The following is a 19,680-nucleotide window of genomic DNA, read 5'->3' on the forward strand; positions in this document are numbered from 1 at the left end:
GCTGTTCCTTTTGTCTGGAACCCTCTTCCCCCTGATATCTGCATGTTTTACTTCCTTGTTGCAAATAGTTTTCTTTTCAAATGTCGCCCCTTGGGAGAGGCCTCCTCTGATCACCCTACCTATGTAAACTAGAATTTGGACATCACACCCCTGTAGTTTCTATCCCTTTAGCCTGATTTATTTTTCTTCCAAGCACCATCACACTCTGATGGTGCATTACTTACTTGTTTTTTCAGTGGTTTACTGGCTATCCCTCAGCACTAGAAAATCTCTTGAGGGACTTCTTGATCTTGTTCATGACTCCATCTCCAGTACCTATAAGTACCCAGTACCTGGCAGGTACTCAATAATCATTTGTTGCGCAAATGATTGAACATGATTTTATGGCTCACTCTCACTTAATGGGGTCAAGGAAAATGGTAAGAATTTGAATCTATACATTTTAACTCACACCTGTCATTTTCATCAAATATATTAGCCTTCTTGTTCAAATTATTTTATACCAGAGCTACAAACAGGTAGCAAAAAATGACTGATCATCACTTTATCTGGCCCAACACAGTATCTGGTAGAAATTCCTATAAAGACTGAAACGTTTGAGAGGCAAAAAACAAACAAACTAAACAGACAAAACAAATGAACAGGGACTTCCCTGGTGGCGCAGTGGTTAAGAATCCCCCTGCCAATGCAGGGGACACAGGTTCGAGCCCTGGTCCGGGAAGATCCCACACGCTGCGGAACTAGGCCCATGCACCACAACTACTGAGCCTGCGCTCCAGAGCCTGTGCTCCACAACAAGAGAAGCCACTGCAATGAGAAGCCCACGCACCGCAAGGAAGAGTAGCCCCTGCTCACCGCAACTAGAGAAAGCCCACGCGCAGCAACAAAGACCCAATGAAGGAAGGAAAGGAAGGGAAGGAGGGAGGAAGGAAAGAAGGAAGAAGGAAGGAAAGAAGGAAAGAAAGAAAGAAAAAGAAAAACAAACAAAAAACTCAGAAAACCTAGATGATTTAGGAATGAATAAATAGGTTCTTTTGAGACAGAAAAAATGGTTACATCATTAAGCAGATAGGCACAGAAGCAGTGGGAATTGCACTATGTAAAAATTGTACTTCAAAAGTTAACACAGAAAAAAAACTTAGTGTTGCTCTTTGGGAAAACAGCTTTGAATATCTTTTTTGGTCACTGAAAGACACTTTTGATAGCTCAAAATCCAAAAATTACTCATTCTTCTGGATCTGACTCATAACTTCCTGTTAATCTCCCCCCACCCACTATGATACAAATCAATAGCACTGTCTGGATCTGTTTTTCCATTTCATTCTAGCTAAAGAAATGGAAATTTTATAAAGAAGCAGGCAGCATGTCTAAATACAGAACTATTTATAGATGTCACAAATATGTGACCTAAAGAACAAACAGAACCTCCCGATTAAGTACCAGCATGTTAAGGATATTATCAGAAGCCTTTGTACACATACAGAAAACTCTGCACTTGAATAAGGAATCTAGACAATACCTTAGTTAATGTGTTTTTCCTTGGGCAGAAAGAAGAGATGGGGTACTCTAAAAGAAGTAGAGTTTTAGCACCTTATATTAAATGTAATAAATACACAGACCTAACAATCTACTTCTCCTTGAAATATTTTTTTTTCACCTATAACTTTATCTAATGCAGATGCTATGAACACTATGTTGTGTTTTTTACCCTCTTAAAGTGTGAAATAAAAGGTAGTTTATCACTAAATTACGATTTGATGAGCTAAGGCCTCAATGTTAATGTTTCCTAAAATTAAACTGGAAACAGTCAAAACTAAGATTCTCTTATAATCCTGACGCTTTTGAGGTACCTTATCAAGAAAATTGAAATAAGACTCACAAAATGGTTCAATTTTGTTTGGAGGAATATGTATTTTAAATAACTAGCAAATTGACTATAAAATCAATCAATCAGACTGGGAGTTTGGGATTGACATGTACACACTGCTATATTTAAAATAGATAACCAACAAGGACCTACTGTAAAGAAAAAAACAGAAAAACAATCAATCAACACATAATCCCAACAATTCTTCCAGTTGTTATCTTTACTCCTACTTCTGATTAAGTTAAAAGGGCATCATATTAACTATTTATAAGTTTTCTCCAAATTACATATATAGAGAAGAGTGACTTCCTCGATTCAACACAGAGCTTAGTGCAATTCAACGTTTGCTTCGTATTGCTGGTCATCCCAAAACAGCTTTGCTTCTTTAACAAAATGTAATATCAAGCATAGATCTGTCTTTGTCTCTTACCTCCTTGCTCAAAATTACCAAAATAGTAATCACAAATACTACTACCACAATGGGGTCATAAAAATAGAAAATGCTATTATGCAAAGATCATACATACCACTTTAGGTAAATGAATACTTATTTGAGCTTTCCTCAAAGAAAGTATCATAGACTACTTTTTTTTTTTTTAGAAGACTTTTTTTGGATGTGGACCATTTTTAAAGTCTTTACTGAATTTGTTACAATGTTGCTTCTATTTTATGTTTTCGTTTTCTGGCCTCCAGGCATGTGGGATCTTAGCTCCCCAACCAGGAATTGAACCTGTACCCCCTGTGTTGGAAGGCGAAGTCTTAACCATTGGACTGCCAGGGAAGTCCCTCATAGACTATTTTAAAAGGAACAAGAGGGAAGAGAAAAACACACAAATTTCATAAAAACTGGAATATTAAGGAATAATTTTAGTGCCATGTAATTACTTGGAGTCTAAACCCTGGATAAATTGTCTGCTTTAATCACATGGCTAGGGTTACCTGGTCTATTAATAGTTTACAGGTATGAAACAGTGTCTGCCAGAATTAATCAACTCAGGGGCAAGTTTTTGTTAATTTTCAAATGATTCTTTTGTGTATAATGGCACTTGAACTAAATGAACTGATATCAAATTTAAGAGGATTCCTGTCGTTTGGGAGTAAATTTGGAAGCAACCTCTGGTTCTCTATCACATTATGAATTTCAAATTAATGCTTAACATTAATAACATGCTTCTGTTCATGTAAGGAACCTGTACACACCTGCAAAAGATACACATTAATATATTCACTACTGATTTGACACTTTTCAGTTCAAACAAAGTAAATCAATCCATGCCTATAATACCACCATTCTAACCCTAGCACAAGAATAATACACGACACTTTATAAGAAACCTGAGTATTTCAGTATGAAAGTGAACTCTAAACAGCCCGAAGTGGGCTTTAAAAAATACAAGATGACCTCTTTTAAGCCAGGAAAGATGTAGTGAAAAATTAACTTTTTACATAATAGGTTATTCAGTAGTAACCTATTAATTATTCATTCAACAAATAATACTCACTGAAAGCCTGCTTGTTGAGCCCATTCAACCTCGAAAGAAGTATTATTCTCTTAGAAATCAAAGTTTACTATCTTCTCACAGATGTTTAATGCCGTGCCTTCAGAACTTCCTTACTGTTAATAAGTTATTTTATATTCATGTTAATTTAAAGAATCAAGCACAAACTAGAAATAATCAGGGCCAATTCTAATTTTAAAAGATTCCAATAACTCAAACTACTATAACATCTTTTACATAATTGAATGAATTTGCAAGAACTTAAAGAGGAGGAAAAGGAAAAGGAAAATGGAGAAAATAGAGGAAAAAGAATAATTTTTAAAAATTCACCTTGGAAAAAAAAAAATTCACCTTGATTCTAACAAAGAAAAAAAAAAACACCAGCAACAGGAAACATATTATCATTTTTTCATATTACATACCTTGGTCTCTGTGACTGGCCTTGACTTGGGGTTTCATCTACCCCTGGGAGACCACTGTTGGACTCAAATCTCTTTGACGCTTCACTTTTTCTCACTGATTGTGAATGAAACAAAAATAGTACAAGTGATAAAAATATCAAGTTATCTTATTTAAAACTCAAGAATTCAGCAGACACATAAGATAATTTTTACAAATCATATTCATGTAATCAAATTAGTGACATAATGTCAATAAACTCTTTAGAGGTAAGTCATGTTATTTTGAAAACAATTATTTTCTCTACTACGAAAATGACTACACTGCTATTTGATGAAACTGCTATCAAGTTCCTATAATACTGTTAAAATGAGTAACTGGAAGTTTTTTACAATTAAAAAATTTTATATAGAATTATTCTTGGGGCTTCCCTGGTGGTGCAGTGGTTGAGAATCCGCCTGCCAATGCAGGGGACACGGGTTCGAGCCCTGGTCTGGGAAGATCCCACATGCCGCAGAACAACTGGGCCCGTGAACCACAATTACTGAGCCTGCGCGTCTGGAGCCTATGCTCCGCAACAAGAGAGGCTGCGATAGTGAGAGGCCCGCGCACCGCGATGAAGAGTGGCCCCCGCTCGCCGCATCTAGAGAAAGCCCTGGCACAGAAACGAAGACCCAACACAGCCAAAAATAAATAAATAAATAAATAAATTTAAAAAAAAAAAAAAAAAAAAGAATTATTCTTTTGACACCTTATATCTCAACACTACTGAAAGAGAAGAACAATCATGGTTTCTTAAGAACATTTTGCTTGTTCAGATCCCTCTCACCTTGTCTGAAATCTGATTCAGAGGAAATAATAGATGGACTTTCACTGGAGGTACTAAAGACATCACTGTGGTAAGTTTTGTATCTTCGGATTGGTTCTGAAAGGATTAAAACATAAACATTAGAAAGCAAAATCATTAGCTGTTCCACACAAATCAAATAAGGCACTAAATTTAGTCTTGTGAGACTAGAACATTTTTCTACATTGCTTTAAATTTAAGAATGGATAGGTGGTATTCAAAAATGTGACTACAGTTTTGAGGCAGTTTGGCATACTGGTTAACAGCCTGGACTCCGAAGCTAGATTTGTCAGGGTTTGAATCTCAGCTCCAGTACTTACCAGGTGCATGACTTTAGGAAGGTATTTAACCTTCCTGCGACTCTTCTTCAACTGAAAAGAGGGTATAATAGTAGTGTGCATCTCATAGGGTTGTTGTGAGCATTAAATGAATTAATATATGCAGAGCTCTTAGAACACAGTGTATGCTATAGAAACATCATTCTTTGCACTAGGTGCTATGAGGGACGGAAAATCCAAAGACACAGTCCCAAGCTCAAATAATTTAAAATGTAGAAGTACAAAATACTTAAGACGGGACATGTGGGGACGGGGGGTGGGGGTGGGGAGCTGTGTAGGGATGTACGGTGTGTGCTCTGTATGAGGGGGGCAGAACCTCACTAAAATCTAAATTCTACCTTCTAAATGTTTCTGACTCACCCCTCTTCTTTGTACTCATGATCACTATCATAGATGACTATTCAGCTCAAGCCTGGACTACTTCATGTGTCCTAGATTCCCCTCTCTGCAGTCTTGCTTTCTTGCTTGTCTCATATTATAATGCACATTACAAAGAGTGAACTTTCCAGAAATGAAAATCTGAGCATAATACTGTATTTCTTAAAGTTCTTCAAACTAGAGTCTTCAAGATACAGTTTAGTATCTCCTTAGCTTAGTATTCAAAGCCTTTCCATAAGCTGGTCCCTGACTACATTTATAGCAGTGGCTCTTCATATTCTGAAGTCATAGGTTCTTACTTGCTAGAATCAGATGAAAGGCATAGACCTCTCTTCTCTGCCTGCCCGCCCAAAGCACACTGAAATACACAAACATTGAAACAGAACTTTAAAAACTCAATCCAGGTAGAACCCTTGTTCCAGGGCATCTTCACCATCCACTTCTCCAAATTTTGCACTTGTGTTACTGAATTTACAGATAACCAAAAGCATATAAACTTTTAGATTCTTTCCTGAAAGATACTTTCCCTGCTAGAAATACCTTTCCTCCCCTTTTCTTTTGAATACTTTTTCTTTTTTCTTTAAGGGAAGCCTTAAAGGAAAAAAATCTTTCATGTCCACAAAAGCTTTCATGACCACCTAAAGGCTGAGTTAGATATTGCTTCTTGTACTTTCATATTGCCTTATGCTTAAAGAATTGTGACTCTTCCACTGCCTAATATTGATAGTTCTCTCTCTACTTGTTTGTTTCCTCTACCAAAATTATAAACTCTGACAAAAAGGATTGTGTCTTTTTCAGATATACCTCTAGTATCTAGCAAGTGTCTGATGCATAGCAAGCACAAAATAAATATTTTCTGAGTAAACATGAATGAATGAATGAAAAGATGAATATATGTGATACACAAAGGTCACTGATGACCTTTAAGAGGACTATTTCCATTGCACAGACAGGTGAGAGACCAAATCAGACTAAATGACAGTAAATTGAGAAAATGAGTAACACTATTCTTTCAAGAAGTTTGAGGGTTTGAGAAAGAAAAAAGATTTTAAAAAATAAACTAAATGAGACTAGATGAGTTATTAGGGTCTTTTTGGAAGAGTGAAATATCTGAGGATGTTTTTAGGCAGTGGATAATAAATCTGTAGATTGGAGGAGATTGCAAATGATAGTGGGAAAAACTGATGGAAAAATGTGAAGGAACCAGGAGGAGGAGATGGGAAAAAAACAACATACATGGGATGGTTAATTTAGCAGGGAGGAAGAACCTTTCCTTCTTAAGAGAAAGAAGTGATGAACAAAGGAAAGAGTGAAAATACAGAGGGAATTCCAAGATACTCATCAGAAATTTGCCACACTCCTGGTAATAAAAGTAAATCACTTCCGGAGAAGAGTAAAGAAATTCTGCTGTGAAGAAAGTGTTGAGTCAGCAAAAAAAACCATGAAAGCTTTCATGTTACAGTGAGAGTTTAGATTAGGCTGGAATGCATGAATTTTATTGGAACCAATCAGAATGGTTTTGTGGCTTTTTCTAGGCACTAGAGAAAGCAGACCATGGGAAATACCTAGAACTGAGGAGTGATATGGGATGCATGGTAGCAGATAATCAAGGTATGTGAGGGTTTCTTTTTTACTAGTTTACAAACTTGAGGACAGGTACTTCACAAAATGAATTATTCCCTTGTGCTAGGAGGTGTTTAACAGAGATTGTTAAAAGAAAAAGAGATGAATAAATGAACGAAATAGTTAAATGGCACCACAGAAACCAGGTTGGAAACCAGGATGGAAATGATGGGCTGGAAAAATTGGGAGCTCATGCTGAGGCAAAGGATAGGAGTAATGCTGGGAAGAGTTGAAGGTTAAATGACTGGCCATGGACTTGATGGACAGGAAGTTGTGTACTGTTCTTATAACAATGTTTACCAGGAGAAGCATGCACAATATAGAAGACTCCTACTTTGTCCAGCTTTGTATACAGTGAACATAAGTATAAAATAATACTATAATTAATAAAAAGAGTTTTGGAATTGAAAATCCAAGTATGTACCAGAACTTTAAAAAAAATGATTCCATTCTACCACAGGGAAGTCTCATGGTAAAATAAATGATTAAAAAAACCCTCCTCTCTGGGACTTCCCTGGTGCCGCAGCCTGGCAATGCAGGGGACTCAGGTTTGAGCCCCGGTCCGGGAAGATCCCACGTGCCGCGGAGCAACTAAGCCCGTGCGCCACAACTACTGAGCCTGCTCTCTAGAGCCCGTGAGCCACAACTACTGAAACCCACACGCCACAACTACTGAGCCCATGCACCTAGAGCCCGTGCTTTGCAATAAGAGAAGCCACCACAATGAGAAGCCTGTGCACCGCAGGGAAGAGTAGCTCCTGCTCGCTGCAACTAGAGAAAAGCTCAAGCGCGGCAACAAAGACCCGACGTAGCCAAAAAAAAAAAAAAGTGGGCTTCCCTGGTGGCGCAGTAGTTAAGAACCCACCTGCCAATGCAGGGGACATGGGTTCGAGCCCCGGTCCGGGAAGATCCCACATGCCGCGGAGCAACTAAGCCCGTGCGCCACAACTACTGAGCCTGCTCTCTAGAGCCCATGAGTCACAACTACTGAGCCCACGCGCCTAGAGCCCATGCTTTGCAATAAGAGAAGCCACCGCAATGAGAAGCCTGTGCACTGCAACGAAGAGTGGCCCCCGCTCGCCATGACTAAAGAAAAGCCCATGCACAGCAACAAAGACCCAATGCAGCAAAAAGTAAAAATTTAAAAAAAAATAAAAATGCATAAAAAAAATTCCTCTGGTTTAAGATGAATGTGATTTGAAAGGATTGTAGAAGATGTCAAACAACAGTTTTATCTAATTTATTTATTAGTTTTATCTAATTTAAATGTAATGAACATAGTTAACTGCTTATGTAAGAAGAACTGCTATTTTCAAGGGGCACCAAAGAACTTTTTGTTTTATTGTACAGAACGTCCACGTTAAAGTTTTGAGGGATTTTCCCAAGGTAACTTGACCAAATTACAAACCTGGCATTGTAACCCACAGGACAGTAAAACCAACAAGGCCAAGGGAAAGACCCAAATGTATGGAGGCAATATGGTTTTACCTCACAATGAAAAGTAGAAACTTGCAGCAAACCTATTCAGTAGACAGAGGAGAGAACTTCAGTCACTTGGATGTTACGCCTGCAATAACAATTTCACACCCCATATTAATTGAATTTACTGCTTCATAACTATTTCTGCAAAGTGGCTGTATGAGAGTAAATAAATTTTAATTTTAATTTCCATTCTCTGGTGGTGCTTTATAACTATTCTTACAATATTTCACAGTGTCCACATTCCCTGTCTTTTGCTCGCCTATGTTTTGTTTCCTTTACTCTGACAACACTAGTAAACTTTTTTCAGTCCTTGCGTTCCTCTGTAAGACAAATTAATGTAACTTTGACAAACTCTTCTTAAAAATATAACACCAGGACTTCCCTGGTGGCACAGTGGTTGAGAATCCGCCTGCCAATGCAGGGGACATGGGTTCAAGCCCTCGTCTGGGAAGATCCCACATGCCGTGGAGCAACTAAGCCTGTGCACCACAACTACTGAGCCTGTGCTCTAGAGCCTGCGAGCCACAACTACTGAGCCCACGTGCCACAACTATTGAAGCCTGCACGCCTAGAGCCCATGCTCCGCAAGAAGAGAAGCCACCTGCAATGAGAAGCCCGTGCACCGCAATGATGAGTAGCCCTCGCTCGCCGCAACTAGAGAAAGCCCGTGTGCAGCAATGAAAACCCAACACAGCCTAAATAAACAAACAAACAAATAAATTTACACACACAAAAATATATATAACAATAAATCATCTTCCCGTGATGAACTACTGTCTGTAAATGTTCTCAGTACCACACCCAGGGGGGAGGGAGGACATTGCCTTATGATGCTTTACCGCTTCAGAGTATTAGGGCACAAACACTCTGGAAACACAAACTGGATGACTAGCTTAGCAGGACAATTAAGGGGCAGGAAGAACTTTTCCCTTCGAAGGCTGGGGTAGGGGTGGGGTGTTTATGTTAATTAAAGTGGTAGGAAACTTTTGTGAGCTTCTTGTATTCCAGAATGCATCTTTTAAAAAAAACGTTGTTAACCATGTTCCTTTCACTTAATGGCATGGCAGATATAACCAGAGTCAAGTTCCCAGGCAATATTTACTACACAGTCATGGTTATAAAAAGGTTAGAATCAGACTAAAGTTCTCAGCCAAAATTTACTACTCAGTTGTGCTTACAAGAAAGGTTAGCCCTTATAAGCTTTCCATTTCTGAATTAAATAATAAATGTAACAGTTTCAGGAATTACTATAAAATTACATGTCTTTTACCAAGAGAATCTGCATTGTTGTATAACAGAGGCATGTTTTCCATGCTGACAGATAGAAACACTTCTTGGCTTTCTGATGACCTACACAAAAGGTACCCAGTAGACACTAACTAGATAGGTAGTAGCTTTCTTCCTCTGTCTGGTCTGCAAAAGAAGGGTAATCCCTAATTTTCCACAAGGTGTCCTACCATTATTGATGACTTTTTTTGGAGGATCCAGACAACAGATATGTTTTCTATCTATATTTAAATGTATAATATTAGCACTTTAGATTTGGTCCAGATCCCAGGAATGTAGTATTAACTGAGTGATTAAAAAAACACACACAATTTTTTATTATGAAAACTTCTAAACAGACACAAAAACAGAGAGTACAAGTCCTCATATGTACCCATCTCCCCACATCAACAAAACCTAGTGATTGTTATTTTAATTAGAAAGTGTCAGACTTTTTTTTTTAAACAAAGAGATGCTCTTAAGTATTTATAGAATATTACAAAGTTTCCTGAATGCCAAAATTTTTGAATCATGTGCAATGGACCTATTAAGAATATTCAAATACACATTTTATAAAATACACATGTGGCTACTTTCATTGCAATGTTAAAACTGCAATAGCAAAATTTTAAGCTGTCACCATTACAATTGGAGAACTGAATTTATTTGCCTTCTGTGGGATAAAATTAGACTCAGTATCTAATTTGTTGGTTTGCAAATTTCTTTTCTCAGCTAGTAAATATTTAAATGAAACCTACATTGTGTAAATCAGTGTACTAGAGTTCATTTAGGATCATGAGTATTCCTCATTTCACTAGATGATTTTCTTCTCTTTGACTTCCTATATGTATTTAGTTTTCAGACATGGAAAATAAAGTTGTAGTTAACAATCTTAGCATAGAAATAATAACGAGTGAAAAAGAAAAAATGGCAGAATAAAATTAGCCTGAATACATGTCACCAAAAAAGCAGTACATCAAATTGAGTGTGTGAATATATGTATGTGAAACACATAAAACACATAGGAATATAGTCTCTCCAAAAAACATTTTGTAGAATAGTGGTGAGAGAACGAGAAGAATAGGGACTAGAGAATAATGGCTTAAAGAATTAACATCTGGATAGAAGTCTAGTTATAGAGATTCTGTAATCATACATACTCTGACAATTAAAGATATATTTTAATTTCTAGTATTACTTTACCATAATTAAGAGTGTACTATTTTTTTGGTCAGATTACAAGGTATAAAAATCTGACAGGACTTCCCTGGTGGCGCAGTGGTTAAGAATCTGCCTGCCAATGCAGGGAACATGGGTTTGAGCTCTGGTCCGGGAAGATCCCACATGCCGCAGAGCAACTAAGCCCGTGCGCCACAACTACTGAGCCTGCGCTCTAGAGCCTACGAGCCACAACTACTGAGCCCCCGCATCACAGCTACTGAAGCTTGCGCGCCTAAAGCCCATGCTCCACAACAAGAGAAGCCACCTCAATGAGAAGCCCGTGCACTGCAAAGAAGAGTAGCCACTGCTTGCCACAACTAGAGAAAGCCCAGGCGCAGCAATGAAGACCCAATGCAGCCAAAAAAAAAGAAAAAAAAAAAATCTAACAAATATTTTATTATCCTTTAACTGTAACCTGATCCTCTAAACTGCAACTCTAACATGGTATTGACTCCACATTTATATAGCAACATTAAAAGGCAGCTTTTCAATAGGCTAGTGTTTTGTCATAAATTCTTGATGACTGAGAGTCACAATTTCCACCAACACTTACTTAACACACTTAACACTTTAAACATATGAAGTTGTGGCATGTGGTCATGAACACTATACTTTTAATGGTTAGGGAATTATGAAGACTTGCATGATATTCTGAGCTTATGTAGAGCTATTTTAGATGAAACGTTCAAATCTACAATCTTCACATTAAAATGTATCTAAGCCAGCGCAAACTATAATCTAAAAACACGTTTTACAAGTGACACATATTCAAGCTCAGACAAGTAACATGAAGGAAATGAGACTCAGGCAATTGCAACATCAGGAATTAAATAACCACTTTTAGCTTGGCATTTCTTTACCTTTAATACATGACCCAAATTATAGATAAAAGTTTCAAAGAGAAATGCACTAAAATGACGGGTTTTGTAGTTCAGAACTGTAAAAAAATATTCAAAACCCTGCATTTTTATAGTTATAGGTCCTAACAAATAAAATATTTCAACCTTCAAATAAAGCAGAGAAACAAAAGTAGCAACATTATGTATTCATGTATGAAGTGTTTTTCTCTATGCTTTCTTTTGAGGGGGTTAATTTCTGGACATTAGAGATTGTACCTTGTTTATGATCACTAGAGTCCACTGTATTCTATATTACACCATGCTGCATGATACATGAATAGAATATATTCTAAAATCCTTTGAGAGCTAGACGTGATCAATAGAATTTTTAACCAAGAGAAACAGAACACATGCAAGTATGAATATATATAAACGAGGAAAGGTATATGGAGAAATACTCTGTGAAGTATAAATTACTTTATAGATGTAGAATTTGTGCAGAGTAGGAAGGCAACAAGAGTGAACAGCTCCTCTATGATGGTCTTCTGTAATGCAGTAGCCATAAGTCTGGGCCAGCTGTACCACCCTTCTAGCATCCTCCAGGATCCTTTGTTGTTATGACTTCAACTGCCCCTTCTAAAGCTTTCAAACGGTACAGAGTTCTAAAGGAAAGTGACTGCATTTGCTGTTGGTTGGTCAGGCTGTGACTGACAAGTATGTGATTTTCTCTTAGAGTTGGACAAAACAGAGGAGAAGGAGGTGGGATTTCTCCTCACTATATAGCATAATTCATCAGAGAATATTGTTGTATTCCATATCTGAAATAGCACCACTGAATATACTAAACATTTAATATTAATAGCCATGTTGCAATATTCAGTTTAGATTAACAAACACTTACTGACTATCTTTATATGTCAGGCACAGTCGTAGAAACTAAGGATGTAGCCATGAATTAGACCAGGGCAAATTTCTGGTGTCTATAAGAGGAGAAAAAAGCTCTTTAAAACAAATAATTTCAATGAAAAATATAGGTCAACATCTGGAAGTGGGAAGATGAGAGAAAGCTTCCTGAGCTATGCAATACCTGAAAGCTTAGACAGTCTTTTAAGGCAGAAAGCTGCATGAATAAAAGCATGAAAATATAAAATAGCCTGTATGGAGGGAAGTTGGTGAGGGAGGGCAAGAGGAGTGGGAGAGGAGGAGAGAGAGAGAGCGTGCGAATACACGTGGTGTTGGAATGACTTGTGAGATGGGAAATGCTAAAGGGTGAGACTGGAGAGACACAATAATGGAAAGCCTTAACTACCATAATCTAAGAAGCCTGAATTTTATCCTGCTCAGCTGATAAAAAGTTATTAAATGGCTGGAGGCAGAGAAGAAATGTATTCAAATTTGCATGGCAGGTAAACAGAGGACAAATTATAGCTGAGAGATCAATTTAGAAAGCTAGTTCTATAGTCCATGGGCAACAGAAGGAACTGAGAGACTGGAATGAAATGAAGAAATATTTTGGAGGTTAAAACTGTTGGGTCTTAAACCTTGTGATGATACTCATTACTAGTAAGATCCATTTTAAATCATAAACATATCGATCCATGCTTTTCAGAAGGTTTCTATATCAAAGCCAAACTGGGTCTATGTTAACTATGTATGAGTTAGATTTAAATTAGGTCCCTAATTTCTGATAAAGTACCCTCTGATTTCTGTGGACTCCAAAACCAGTATTATATTACTATGATTATAGACACTGGAAAGCTCGTTTTGGTTTCACTTTTAACTTTCCTTAGCATTTAAAAACGCAACTTCATTTTTTTTTCACTTGGATAAATCAAACAAGAGAAGTAAATGTCTATGCTCAGTTGTTTTTAAGCTAAAGAATGACTTACTGCATACTTCTTCTCAAATGCTTTTCAAACCAATCTTTGGTATTTTTTACTGGACTAACTGTGTGAGAATGGTTTGAAGCTGCACTCAATGGCTAGGTAATTTTAAATAAAATATTCAGTTCCTTAGTTGCACTAGCTACAATGCAAGTGCTCAACAGTCACACGTGGCTTTTAACTACAGAGCTGGACTTTGTAGATATAGGACATTTCCTCCATTGAAGTTCTATTGGACAATGCTGGTCTAAAACATAAATCTCCTTAAATTTCCGCCCTGGAAACATAGTACCCACTTGATTCTTTCTGGTTAAGATGTTGAATCCATCTATAATAGTGTGCTCTTCAGAGATACAAAATATATTGTATCTTAGTAGTATAATAATAAAGTCATTAATACCTAAGTACATGTGATACTTGACCAATATCACATAAAATCCCAGCTTATTCATATGTACTTCTGTGGAAACTGATTATTTAAATTATTTAAGTTCATGGAGTAATCCAAATAACGACTCAATCTTTTTTTTTTCTTTTTTGCGGTGGGGGGGGGGGGTTTGCTATTCTAAGGGAAATAAGGTAAAAATAAAAACTGAGTAGTTCATCTTTACCAGTTTTGGCTCTTAGAAAAGAAAGATAAGTTTTGAAAATATTTCTCTCTCCATAAAATGTCACTAGTAGCATCCTCTATGATGAACTGTAACATTTATGATTCCATCCTCCTACTCTTCTGAAATGTAACTATAAAAGTATATGCGGGCTTCCCTGGTGGCGCAGTGGTTGAGAATCTGCCTGCCAATGCAGGGGACATGGGTTCGTGCCCTGGTCTGGGAAGATCCCACATGCCGCGGAGCAACTAAGCCCGTGCGCCACAACTACTGAGGCTGCGTGTCTGGAGCCTGTGCTCTGCAACAAGAGAGGCCGCGATAGTGAGAGGCCCGCGCACCGCGATGAAGAGTGGCCCCCGCTCGCCACAACTAGAGAAAGCCCTCGCACAGAAACGAAGACCCAACACAGCCAAAAAAAAAAAAAAAAAAGTATATGCACTTTCAAGTTCAATGGAATGAATGTGAATGGAAATGAAACATTAAGGTGCCTTAATAATGACAACAGGCTCACATATTTGAGTGTTTCCATACTCTAGCTGCACAACAGAGTTTAAGCTGTATTCACCCAACAGTCACAGAACAGCAAAAACTAGGCTAGACCAGAGGCCACAGCACTGAAAGAAAGGAAACGATACTTAATTTAGACATAAAGTAGATTGACTGCTGGAAGCAAAATTCTATTCATAGTCCCCACCCAGGGTGTGGAGTGCTGTTCATACTATACTCACAGTACTGGTTCCAAGTCAATCTCTCATAATCAGGAATGTGCTGCCAACCCACAGAGCAATGGATAGGGAGTGTGCGGTAATTACACCACAAACGGCACGGCAACAGATACTCTCATTAGAAAACAGACAATTTCTCAGATCTTGAGATGGAGTAGAGACAGGTGGAAAAGAAAATACTGGGAACAGGGAAGAAAGGGAAAGAGTAGAATAGGACAGTCCTATGCTGAGGTGAAAAGAGTGAAATGAAAAGAATAAAGCAAAAAAAGGGAATGACATCAAACTTTAAAACTAGTTTCCACGAGAGAAAGCTGTTATGTTTCTTCCTGCCCCTCCCTCACTGCTTTATGAATGTAGAAAACTATTAATAATCATCATAATAATCTTATGATTTTTAAACTTCAACTACAATTTCTTTCTTGGGATCTTTTTTGTTCCTAACTTTATTTTGTTCCCAAAGAAATTAGAGCACTCGATACCAACCACTGCTTTTTGATAGTTTACTCTCTTATGTCATCAGGTACAGGATAACCATCTTACAGATCCTACCATAGTAAAGCCCCATCAAAACACTATCCAAAACAAAGCAAAACAAAATCCCACTATCTGCCACAATAGAGGATATGACACAATGGAGCTCCATCTTAACCCACATCCAGTGTGGTTTATTGAAGGAAGAACCAAATGAGCCTTTCTTTCATAATAATATCTTGTTTTACTGTATTAAAAATTATATAATTTTACTAGGAAGAGACCTAAGGGGTTTGTTTAGGTGGTCAGTTGAACGTCCAACTTCCCAGGCAGTAAAATATTTTCCCAACAATATATCTGAAATGTTTCTGGTTTCTGCTTGAAATCAGAATGGCAGAATGGAAAAAATCTTATTCTGGGGCTTCAGAGACCTGGATTCTAAATTCAGCTCTGTTATGATTTATGAATTTTGTCTTTCCTTTGGCAAACTAGTCTACTCTGGGTCTCTGAAAATGAGATGTTTGATTGAAATGATATCCAAATTCCTTCCAAAACCAAACTCCGTGATTTTAAAGTCTGATCTCCCTTGTGCTAGTTGGCTGGTTGATGCTGTCAGCTGAGGAGATGCCATGGAGGTGATCTAGGTACAGGCTCCTTTCAAGAGGATGGGGCCTGGGCTAAGGTAAGGGCTATACATTTGAGGCTGAAGGAGACAATTGTCTTTCCCATTAGTTCAATGAATCTCCTCATGTGCCCCAAAGAACAAACTGCAATTTAGCAATTTCTTTTCTTCTGACTGTTGTATTATCCCAGTGAACACTGTAACACATCCTTTTTTAAAAATTAAGAGGTAACATGTAGTGGGAAATTCTTAGACTGGAATGCTGAAATCTCTCATGGAAATCTACAATCTCCCATAATAATGGAAACTTTATCATTAACCAGTTATGTGATCTTGGGTACATTATTAAATCTTCACAAGCCCAAGCATATGTGCTTTAAGACCTCTTCTAATTCTAAAATTACTGATACCCAGTAGCAACTTCCAGTTGTAAAGATCACAAAAACTGTACAGAGTATTAATATTTTTAAATGCTTTAGTCACACAGAAAAGGGATCTATGAAGCCTACTATTCATAAGAATTAAATGAGATAAATGGGTTTATATTATTTTCCATTCTTTTTTCTTCTTTGTATACTAGCTGAAATCTTCATACTGGCAATCTGTACTTTGCTCGGCTAACATAAATTATCTTACCTTTAGAAAAAGACAGCACAGCATAAAACCAGTAAGTTATTCAACTAAATAACTAATAAAATTATTGCTTTTGAATTCCAAACCTCAAACGTTCCTTTCAAACAATGCTTTTAGTCTAAAGCAAATATAATTTATTACTACTTGCAAGTTACTATATAATAATGGAGTTTATTTAAGGTGGTATATTTCCATAATAAATCAACATTTTCAAGGTGTTCTGTTTTCCTTAAATTGGTTATAAAATATACTCTGGGGGGAAAATGGGTAGGTTCTTTGTGGGAGCAAATGTTTTTGAAAACTCTTTAATACCAAAGAAAGATTTCAGGATAGAAATTGTCCTATATCAAATAATTGAAAGCATATTTATTTTTAAAAAGAAATCTTTTCCTTTTCTTTTATCTCTTATAATAAACCTAAAATTTCTAAATATGGAAATTTTTTTTGTAACAAGTTACCATTTTGAAAAAATAAGAGTTTACAGAGATTATATATCATTCTTTGCAGATATATATATGCATATCTGAAAACAAGTTGGTCTATTTGAGTTTCCATAATACACTTACACACACATGCATGCACATGTTTCCCAAGAAGATAAAAGACTTCTCTGCAAACTAAGACATAATTTGACTTAATACTCACTTTATAGGAAATCCCCATAAATCACCTATTCAAACAAAACATATTAAACAGACTATTTATTGTAGCATAATTTAACAAATTAAAAATATTTTCACTAAAGTTTTGATGCTTTACTATTTGACTCTCAAGCAAGGTTCAAGCGTAAAAAACACTCTCCTCACTTCACTAATCCAAACTACTATTAATTTACCAAATAGTAAGTCAGATAATCTTTTGAAACGTACACCTGAAAACATTATAAATTAATATCTTAATATTTACATGTTAAGAAAATATACCAGTCAAGCTTTTAAATGTTAGAAACAGTCATCTAAATTGGTGTGTATCTTCACTATTTATATTCTGAGACAATCATGGTTTTATCTATTTGAATCATTGAGGGATTTTTTTTTTCCACAATGGGCAGAATTTCTTTACATAAATGTCTCCATGAGGGAATGCTCATAAGAATGTCAGGCTAAATTATATTCATATGTTAGCTGTTGTGCAACACTAAATAGTCATGAAATACAACTTCTGAAAGGAGAGACTTTATTTTAAGCTACAAAGTGACTGCTTTTTGCTGTCACAACTCTAAAAGTTTACTGATCAGAGTTAAAAACAGTGAAATCATGTATAAAACAAATTTCTAAGTTTTTATTTTCTTTGAAAAATAAAAGTCTTTTTAAGTCTTTGAAAGTTTTTAGATCTAGGTTATATTCGACCATCTCATAGTGCTGGCTAATGTTTTTAAAAATGCAATTATATACAAACCCATAATATTAATTAAGTGTTCAATAATTTCCTCCATAATTTCAATTTCCCCACTAATTTGCAACTCCTGAATTGAAAAAAAAAAGTGCAAAACTTCATTTATGAGAAGTAAAGCACAATGTGGGGTCTATTTTCAGTCCTAGAACTTTGCTTAAAACTTAAGTAACAGACCAAACCTTTAGCAGAGTACTGTAAAGGCAACCTATGAATCAAAAATATTCACTAGGACAATGATCTTAAAAATGAATATGACCCTTGATTATGTTACTACTCTCACTGAACTAGAAGCACCTTAAAGCTCCCTTTAATCGCCTATGTTCCAGGGGTCTAGAAGCGGCAGTTATAAAACTTTAATCTTCAAAAATGTAGAGGATTAGGGACTTCCCTGGTGGTCCAGTGGTAAAGAATCCGCCTTCCAATGCAGGGGACACAGGTTCAACCCCTGGTCAGGGAACTAGGATCCCACATGCCACAGGGCAACTAAGCCCTCGTGCCACAACTACTGAGCTTGCGCGCCTTTACTAGAGAGCCCATGTGTGCAGAGCCCACACACTCTGGAACCTGCGCGCCACAACTACAGACCCCACGTGCCCCGGAGCCTGCACACCACAACTAGAGAGGAGCCCGCACACCTCAACAAAGATTCCGTGTGCCGCAACTAAGACCCGATGCAGCCAAAAATAAATAAAATAAATAAATAAATCTTTTTTAAAATGTAGAGGATTAGATTGAAAACTCTTATTTTGCCCTCTCTTCCACTTATCTATACTAAAAAGAGCCTCTATCCATATGTCTAGAACATAATTTTATTCTGTTCAATATATTGTGCTTTGTGTGTGAATAGGTACTTTTGAAACAGAGCTTTCCCCTGCAAATAATAACTGATAATTTATAAAGTTATTTTATGCCCCCATACTAGGATTGTAATAATTTGACTTATTAATCACTTTACATTCACTACCCAATTAATTTATTTGTGTTAAGCCCATTTTACACATAGGGTAACTTAAGACGGAGTGATTAAGCCCAGCTGCTGAACTAATAAGGATCACATAGCTACTGAGTGGGGTAAATAATTCAAGCCTAGGCTGTCTGACTCTAAATCCATAAACCTAAACACTATGATTTTAAAAATGTAGATTTAAAACTTCATTCCAGACCAAAGAAATTATAATCTCCAGGAGTCGTGTCCCAAAACGTGTTTCTTGAAGCTGGTGGTTTGGGAACCACTGCACTGTCACCAGTCTACACTGCCTCCCTGGGATTGCTGATTTTGATTAACTGCATCTCATTTCCACGAACCAGTCCTTTACAGAAGCCTCCCACAAGATAGTGCATGATAGCCGGTGCTGTGGAGGATTAAAAAGAGGTAGAAAACATGGCTCCTGCCTACCTAAAATATTGAGAGACTTATATGGTGGCTGGACTGGGTGTGTTTAGTAGGGATGACTTTGTGGTAGCACTGTACTTTGATTAGGGTTTTTGTGGAAGGAAGAACAGAAATTGACAGGGAAGAGCGAGCTTAACTTGGCTACAAAGGTTTTGCAGTGGAAATAAGACTTATGGAATGGTTTACTAACC

At 37.0% G+C, this 19,680-nt stretch overlaps 1 protein-coding gene across 1 annotated transcript in view; it reads right to left on the minus strand.

Moving 5' to 3' along the window:
• PTPN13 (protein tyrosine phosphatase non-receptor type 13) overlaps positions 1-19,680 on the minus strand; it is a 230,724-nt gene that overhangs the window by 101,410 nt on the left and 109,634 nt on the right. Inside the window, exons 8-9 of the mRNA XM_036853016.1 lie at positions 4,595-4,690; positions 3,789-3,882 (exon numbers count right to left, since the gene is read on the minus strand). Of these exons, the coding sequence (XP_036708911.1) occupies positions 3,789-3,882; positions 4,595-4,690 (190 nt within the window). The remainder of the gene's footprint in view (positions 1-3,788; positions 3,883-4,594; positions 4,691-19,680) is intronic.

Source organism: Balaenoptera musculus, chromosome 5 (genome assembly GCF_009873245.2).
Source record: "Balaenoptera musculus isolate JJ_BM4_2016_0621 chromosome 5, mBalMus1.pri.v3, whole genome shotgun sequence".
Lineage (NCBI taxonomy): Eukaryota > Metazoa > Chordata > Mammalia > Artiodactyla > Balaenopteridae > Balaenoptera > Balaenoptera musculus.